The 9,406-nt window shown below is 35.0% G+C and overlaps 1 protein-coding gene across 1 annotated transcript in view; it reads left to right on the top strand.

Moving 5' to 3' along the window:
* The window catches only part of LOC118763558, a 15,765-nt gene extending 8,908 nt beyond the window's left edge, over positions 1-6,857 (top strand). Inside the window, exon 3 of the mRNA XM_036503129.1 lies at positions 4,595-6,857. Coding sequence (XP_036359022.1) covers positions 4,614-6,857 — 2,244 coding nt within the window. The 5' untranslated portion in view covers positions 4,595-4,613. The remainder of the gene's footprint in view (positions 1-4,594) is intronic.
* The last annotated feature ends 2,549 nt before the right edge of the window (positions 6,858-9,406 follow it).

Below are 9,406 nucleotides of genomic sequence, written 5' to 3'. Positions count from 1 at the left end.
CAATATGATGATGTGGTCAAATATCTAGGGACAAAGTAATGCACGGCCAACAACTTCCAGGCCACCAACAATGAGACTCTGGCACTGCATAGGATGCACAACGACCATAAGATGACCACTGGCCCAATGACAGGACCACCGACGAGACTGGTCTGCCAACAACTATCGGATCTCCTACTTCCTCTCAATGATCATACGCCCTCTGATAAAAATGTCTCCAGATGTGTGTGATAGCACGGAGGACCTCCTCAGCAGAATCAATAAGCGCAACCATGCCTGCGACCTGACTGGATGCATAATAGTCAGTATGGACGTAGTGTCCCTATACCCATCCTTTGATGTTGATTTTACTGTGGAGAAATGCGTGGAGGTGATCAGCGAGAGCGATGTTGAGATTCGTGGTTTTGACACAGAAGAACTAAACCTCCTTGCGAACGAAAAATCCTCGGGAAAAGTTGAGATGGGGATTCATCAAGGGTCATAACCTTCGCACCAAAGTGCCTTCATGATATTAGAGTAACTGCCTGCATTATTAGATTGCAACTTGGAAGTAGATGGAGGGGGGTAGGAAGTTAATGTGTATTTCAGAGGGAGAGAGAGTGGGACGGGGTGAGGGTATAATCTTTAAATCAAGTGTGGGGATGTATGTACAAGGTGCATTGCAGAAGTTTTTAGACTTTTTTAGGAGACACTAATTTCAAAAAAGTACAAAACTCTAATCTTCATCAAAGTAGGATCCTCTAACTTCAATGCACTCGTTGTAGCACTCCAGCCATTTCATGAAGGTCCCATGAAAGTCCTCCAAAGTTAAGGTGTCCAAGACCGTTGTCACAAACTCATTCGTGTTCGAAACGACTGCCCCTGAAATTCTTCAGAATGGCGAACAACCAAAAATCGCAGGTAGCAAGGTCTGGGCTGTAGGAGAATGTGGAACAGTTTTGATGGCCATATCTGTCAAGTAGTTGATTACCTAGATACTCGTCCGGGAGCACCCTGAGAACAAATTTTACTCATCTTCAGATCTTCGTGAATAATTTTGTGTACACTTGCCGCATCAACTCCAGACTCTATGCTGAAAGCCTTTATAGATACACGATGGTCTTCACCCAGAAAATTGCATATTTTCTCTATCAACTCTGATATTTTGACGTCCCTCTCCCTGCCACGCCTCTCGTCGTCTTCCACCTCCTCTCAACCGTCTCTGAACATTTAGTGCCAGCGAAAAGTTAATCCATAAGCAGTCTAGAGCACTTCATAAGTTTCTGAACGATCTTCCAACCGTTCCCACTGCATTCTGAAAACTAGTCAGCTAATACAAGCAGTGTTTACTATGGTGTGTTCAAAGTACAGTTACATCTTCAATCTGGGATAGCAAAAGTTGACAGGTCAGCTTATTTGGTGTATAATAATGATATAGTAAAAGTACAATAATCTACGATAGTTATAATTACTTCACTTATAAAAGTCTCAAAACTTCAAGAATGCACCTCATATGTATATATATATATATATATATATATACATATATATATATATATATATATATATATATATATATATATATTATATATATATATAATAATAATAATAATAATAATAATAATAATAATAATAATAATAATAATAATAAAATAATAATAATAATAAGGACTATAACTTCAAACTTACAGGGAAAAATTCAATTTAGTATTAAATCAAATTTCACAATATAAATATATAAAATATAAATTAGAGATAAAACCACTATTATGCAATTTAGTTATATGTTTTATAAAAATATATTTTATTTATTATTTATGTTTCGGTTTATGCCTATCATTGTTTGAATTGCATAATAGTGGTTTTATCTCTAATTTATATTATACACACACACAGACACACACACACACACACACACACACACACATATATATATATATATTGCGAAAAGATCTCAGAATTTTAATTGATTTGCTTTTCGCGGGAAGGAATTTTTCTTCGAAGTATACGTCTCGCTTTTATCCTTCGAAACGTTTAGTAGATGAAATCTTAGCGACTGAAGAAGGGGATTTTTCGTTGTGCTTATTGTCCTGTATCTCTCCCTTTTTTTTGCTTGTCTTGTTCCTTGGTTTGTGTCTATGTGTTTCGTCTCTCTATGTGTTCGACGTCTTTTTGGTGTCCTGTACACATATATGCGTGTATATGTACATGTAGAGGTAGGTACGTACATATATGTTTATATATATGCATATATTCTATTTTATTAACATATTATACGACTAAACGCACGCACCCTACTAAGTAAGATTGTTCTGTTTATCAAGTTAGCCTTGATATTAACTCTCACGCGACTCTGCATCTTTCTTTCTTTCTCTCCCATTCCCTTTTTCGTCTTTTTTTTTTCCCTCACTTAACTTGTCTCTTCCTCTCTCTCTCATTCTTCATTCTCTCTCTCCCTTTCACCATTCTTCATGGTCTCCTCGCACCATTCCCCTTCTTCTCTCTCTTCCTCTTGCTCCTCCTCCCCCATTCCCGTCATCCATCTGCGACGATACTTCCGTCGTAACTACTTCCTGTCCTTTCTCGCCCGCCTTGTAAGGCTTCTGGTCGACAAATTTTCCCTCTCTGTCTTCCACGATAATCCAGCGTTTGCAATACTTTTTTCGTCTGGCGTTAACAGCCCTTCTTATCTTGTTCTCCTTGTCCTGTCTCTCACTGTTATATATTTATTTTTCCACTGTTTATATATATATTTTTTACTGTTTATTTGTTTGTATTGTCGTTACCGTCTTGCTTTTTTTACCCCTCTGCGAAAAGATCTCAGAATTTTAATTGATTTGCTTTTCGCGGGAAGGAATTTTTCTTCGAAGTATACGTCTCGCTTTTATCCTTCGAAACGTTTAGTAGATGAAATCTTAGCGACTGAAGAAGGGGATTTTTCGTTGTGCTTATTGTCCTGTATCTCTCCCTTTTTTTTGCTTGTCTTGTTCCTTGGTTTGTGTCTATGTGTTTCGTCTCTCTATGTGTTCGACGTCTTTTTGGTGTCCTGTACACATATATGCGTGTATATGTACATGTAGAGGTAGGTACGTACATATATGTTTATATATATGCATATACTCTATTTTATTAACATATATATATATATATATATATATATATATATATATATATATATATATATATATATATATATATATATATATATGCGTATTTGTATGTGTGTTGTAAACGTTATTCTGAACGCTCAGATTGTGGTGGTGGGAGATACTGATAGCGGAAACTCTTAAAGTTTATAATATTGACAAAGTCCACCAGTATTCAGTCACATATCTCTTTTCATGTAGGCATTCTTGCTGTTGTTTTATAACAAAGCGCCCTTAAAAGATTTTAATGTTGATATTCTGTTTTGAATATGTCTTCCACACGTGTGTTGAATGCAACATGGAATTTAGATTTATCTTTCTGAAATCAATGCATCCATCAAAACTGTATTAATAACATCGTCAATAACATATGCAGGTTGTGCTGATGATTTAGTCTAAATGTGAGATACTATTGCATTAGCAACTGACTTGACTTACAGCCAGGTGGATGCTGCAAGTATTGATCTACAGGATCACACTGCAATGAAAGAATTAATTCAGTACAATATGGAAGGACAGACGTCCCATTATCTGGAATCTAGATAAAACTACGTACCACAGGAATAACACAACATCTGCAATCAGCTGTTAATCTAAGTGTCAGCAAAATTTGTACTGAAGTTTCAGCATAAAATGAATATGAAAGTTCTCAGAAAAACTTACTTTCTTCTACATAATGGTTGAATTTGTGATGCCTTACGTTTCTTTCACCGGGACAGTAATCAAAAGTCTCGAAACTATGCTGGATATCATTTACATCAGCGTGTTTTGCGGCATTTGAAATATGTGCTGGAAGAAGCAAACTATTCAAGAAAAATTAAACTTTTAGTTGAAGCACCAGACAGTAATAGGGAAAGAATGGTTCACTTTGTTGGACATTAGGTAATAAGTAACGAGAAGCTGATTAGTGACATCTTTGAACACTTCAACATTGTCGAAATCATGGGTCACTCAAGGAAGACATATCGACAGATGACACTAATTGACATGGCAGGAATCATTTCAAGACAGGAATATTGGGATTAATAGTAGATCAGGTGTTATATTACATATACAGACAAACTCGACCTGGAAGGAGAAGGATATATGATATATGAGTGGCTTTATTAATTCAAAATTATATTATCCAGTTTCATATAAGTATGTTTTCAGTTCAAATATGGCCTGATTCATAAATTAGGATCATAAATTAGGATCAGAGAATCTGGAATTTCTTATAACCATAAAATTCTTAAGAATTCATTAAAATTCAAGTGTCTAGATATTAAAACAAAATTAGATAGAAACACGGGAACAGCAAAATACAATAATGTTTTCTAGTCTACATTGGCAGAAATATTTGTTTAACACTTAATGAAAGATATGATAGTTTTACACTTAATTATAAACAAATATCCCCCATTTCAAATAGTTATAAAATAACTAATCTCATATGATTCTGTATTCAATTGTGTTCTTTTTATTTACAGACAACGAAGTACGGCAGCCATGAAGATGACAATAGCAACCAATTCTCTTATTGTTTCAATCACATTTATTATATTACTGACACCACTAAATATAGATACAACAGAACTCGGAAATAATTGTGAAATAAAAATTTGCCCCAATGTCAGCAAGAGTTTAAATCGTTTAGTAAAATCAGGCAAAAAGGTTTTCATTTTTGAAGTTCATATATCTGATAAAAATCTTGATGGTTTTCTGAATCCTGTACCATTAGATCTTTATGCAGATGCTCGGCGTTTCACGTGGATTCCAGATGAAAAAGATGGTCTCATAGCGTATAAGAATTTCTTCTATGACTTTTCACTTCACACATTTAATTTATTAGATGTCTACATCGCTACTCTAAGTGTTGATATCGATATAAATTGTGGAAAACAAAATATTCAGAGATTCGGTGTGATAAATTTAATTTTCAAGGAATTGAAGAGAGCCATATTTATCGATAAATTGCAAATGGGAGATTCCGGATACATGTGTTTTCTTATAAATTTATCCCAGGACATGAATAAGACGAACAAATACGCGTTAGAAGCTTATAGAAGACTGGGTATGAATCGAGAGATATTGAAGAACTATTGCTGTGAGCTACATAAAAATAAAAGCCATGTTTATGATTCACAATACATTTGTTCTGGACATACCATTGACAATAGCATGTATGTCAATTATGAAAATATTGTTGGAGCAGTTTTGTGGGCTATATTGCCATTAATTATCAGGTTTGTATCAAAAGCTAAATTACCTTCATATTCCCGCGAACTTAACCAACAGCAACTAGCTCACGGTGAATCCTCATTTAGAATTATGTACACATTGCCACACAAATTAGAATGGATCAATGAAAAACATAATATTTACACTTTCTCTCATTTTCTATCTTGGTTATTTTGTTTTCACCATTCCACTTTCTTTGCTTCAAAATTAAGAAGATTCATTTTTATTATGTTTCCTCTTTCAATAATTTTCCTGGATCTTTTAATGCATTATTTATTTTTATATGAAACGATGAAAATACTTTTACATGATCGTATTCCATTGGGTTATCGTGGCATGATTCTAGGAATCTCAGAAAGCTATGAAAATACAGATGGTTTTTTCGGGGGTCCCTTTTTTTGGATAATTAGCTATATATTTTTCAACTTTATTCTCTTCGTTTTTCCCAGTCGTTTAAGTGAGACTATCGCTTATAGTACATTACATCAAAGGTCTACTTGCACTTTTCTTATTCAAAATATTAGATTAATAGAGAACTATGGAAATTTAAATAGGTTTGAACTTGAAGATTACGATCTACTTTATGCAATAATGAAAGCCAATATTTCTACTGCTTTAAACCCAAATTTCTGGTATTTAATTATTTATACTTGGATTAAACGTATAAAGAAAATTTGGTTTTATTACTACGAGAGAAATATTTTTAGCCAATTCATATTTCTTTGGTTATTTATTACGATCACGATTTTATTTGCTGTATTTTCTATCTGCGAATTACTTCTGTGCCTCGTTTATTACGGAATCCCAATCGTTTATTTGATGCTAACTTTACCCTTAAGTTACTTCAAAGTCTATATTTTACCAATGTATTTGAATCCCAACCAAATTTTAAAGATCACTGCTTTTATTTTAACATTCGCTTCGTTGCCCTTTTATGTATTATGGTATTTAGATTCGATTTTTATTTTTCTTACAACTTTCCAAGTTCTTTGCAACTATTCATTTTCAATAGCTATTGCTGTAATTGCTAAACCTGATACTATTGGTGATATATGGTTTGTCGCCATGTTTTTCGTTTACGGTTTTGCAGTTACGAAAGCTATTCATAAAAAGTATCGCACTATACTAGTTAAAAGTATAAAGTTAACCAGAACTGTTCGCTCAGAATTAGTTCAATCAAAATATGGAGAGAAATTCATAAGTGCAAAATTGTTTAAAACAATTATTAACGAACATTTTCCTTTGAGATACGAAATTAGTACATCCATTGTAAAACTGTTCCTAATCGTATCTTTTTTCTTTGCTTGCAACAACATAATAAACCGAAATGATTTAGATTTATCAGCATTCACAAAAATCACGTTGATTTTGACGACGTCTCTGATACCTAAATTATTGTCAATAATTAATACTAAATTTCGTGTTGATTTATCCCTGTCACATAGAATTATCAAAACAATTAATATATTCGAAGAAGTAAATATTTCACAGACAAGTTTATCACTTTGTTAATATTCTCTGAAAAATAAAACTATTCATATATGCTAGAAATTATTCTATCGTTTTTAACTACTTTCACACTGAAAGCACAAAATATCAAACAAAACACACAGACCCACACTCATTATAGATGTGTGTGTGTGTATGTATATGTGTGTGACTGTATGTACATAATAATACGTATATGAATATGTGTGCGCGTGAATGTGTGTAGTATGTGTCTGTGTGTTTGCGTGCGAGTGTGTGTGTGTGTGTTTGCATGTGTGTGTGTGTGTGTGTGTGGTGTGTGTGTGTGTGTGTGTGGTGTGTGTGTGTGTGTGTGTGCATAAAGGATTATTGTAATTTACTTAAAACAGTGCAATATGCTTAAATGAGATATATGCCTGAAAGAAAGAACTTTCAAGAAATGCAGGTGAGGATTTAAGCAAGATATGAAAGGTAATATTGGTTTCAAATTTTGGTAGAAGTCCAGCAAGCTTGGAGGAAGGGAAGTAAGTTGTTTAAATCAACTCCAGTGTTCAGTTGGTACTTATTATATCAACTCCGAGAGGGTGAAAAGCAAGGTCGACAGCAGCAGAATTTGAATTCAGCACGTGAAGACGGATGAAATGCCACTAAGCATTTTGTCCGGCGTGCTAACGATTCTGTCAGTCCGTTGTCTTTATGCATGGTGATATTTTAAGAATTAAAAACAGAAAGAGCATAGCAGTTTCTTGCATACATTTTTTAATGATCCTGTAAATTTTAGGGAGTAATTTCCACTTTTCAAATAAAAGAAGGAAAAGGAGTGGCTATCGACTGACCATTCTTGTATGTTATGAAGAAAAGCATTGCTATGATTACCATTTTGTAGGAACTGTATTCGCAGTTGTGGTTAGTTTCATTATGTAGTATCAGTATAATGTAGTGTGGCAACAATTGCAGTAGTATATGACATGGTTGAACAAAAGTTGAACTGTAAGGCAAGGTATTTTGAGAATGTGTGTGTATGTGTGTGCGTGCGTACGAATGCATTAATATTTTCAACAAAATAATTGACAGTGACTTCAAAGCTTCGGTGCTATCAGAGTATGGTTTACTATGATCTTTCTACATTTATGTATAGCTTGTGGCAGAGTGTTTCTTTGGTAGGTGGCATGCAGTAAATGGAAATTAAGTACAACGTACCGAGACAAGAGAAATGACTATAGGAAGCGGGGATGAAGAAGGACAGGAGGAAAATATGTTTGTTGAGTGTGGGTCGAAAGAAAGGGATGATGGGGGTAGTTTCTTATGGCTGAATAAATAAAGTTTGCTATTGTTTCACTTCACTCAAGCACGAATGTAGCAGAGCAAACTTTTATAGGTTTATGTGGTTTATAGGGGTTTATGTGTCATAATCAGGTTATATTTTGTGTTGGCTGCAGTTTTAGTTTTTAACTAAAAGGGGTGAATTGCATTACCTATTTAAATCTTTTTAGAAGCAAAAAGATAATGATTGAGCTGTTGGCGAGGACATTGACAAGTCCACCGAAGTTGCTGGGTGAGAAGGGTGATATTGTAAATTTGTTCCTACATTTGAACCCCGTGCAGGAAAAAAGAAAAATAAGACCTTTCAGTGGATGAATGAACTTAAAGGATTCAACGGCTCATCGAATTCAATTCTTTTATTCATTTACTTGTTTCAGTCATTTGACTGCGGCCATGCCGGGGCACCGCCTTTAGTTGAAAACATCGACCCCAGATTTATTCTTTGTAAGCCTAGTACTTATTCTATCGGTCTCTTTTGCTAAACCACTAAGTGACAGGGACGTAAACACACCAACATTGGTTGTCAAGCGATGGTGGTGGTGGTAGGGGGCAAACACAAACACACACAAACATACGCATAAATATATAGGACAGGCTTCTTTCAGTTTCCGTCAGCCAAATCCATTCACAAAGCTTTGATCGGCTCCAGGCTATAGTAGAAGACACTTGCCCAAGGTGCCTAGCAGTGGAACAGAACCCGGAACCATGTGGTTGGGAAGCAAGCTTCTTACCAGTCAGCCACGTCTGCGCCTATATCTATATTTTCTTGTACAAAATAATGTATTTCAGGTGACTAACATGTTCAAAGCAGTCACACAAGGTCTACTAACTGTATTACTGGACCATGGTCGAGAATTCTTCTGATCTGAGAGGGATTAAGTACCGTTACGGCAACCAACGCAGTTACAACCAGCCTCAGCTAAAAGTCGACAAGTAGACTTGTCTTCCGGATAACATGTCTGAAATGGTGTCCCAATGAACCGCTGATCATAAACGGGGTAAAATCTATTTCAAAGGGAGAAGGAACATTTTAGCCATGGTTGCCAACCTTCTCGGCGATTTTGGCTCGAAACAAAAACAACACGAATAATATAATAAACTTAAAATCGCTATCTCTTTGTGAATGCATTATATAGAATTAAAATTTTTTTTTAAATCGCATGAATGAAATTGCAGCTTCTGGAGAAAGTTTTTGGTCCTGTAGATGCTCTGCAGTAAAACGGCTTAGATTCAGTCATCACCATGTTGAGGCTTGAAGAATAGTATGCTAA

The sequence above is a fragment of the Octopus sinensis genome, linkage group LG5 (assembly GCF_006345805.1).
Source record: "Octopus sinensis linkage group LG5, ASM634580v1, whole genome shotgun sequence".
Classification (NCBI taxonomy): domain Eukaryota; kingdom Metazoa; phylum Mollusca; class Cephalopoda; order Octopoda; family Octopodidae; genus Octopus; species Octopus sinensis.
The sequence above is the reverse complement of the archived record's forward strand: the minus strand, read 5'-3'. Positions and strand labels throughout refer to the sequence as shown.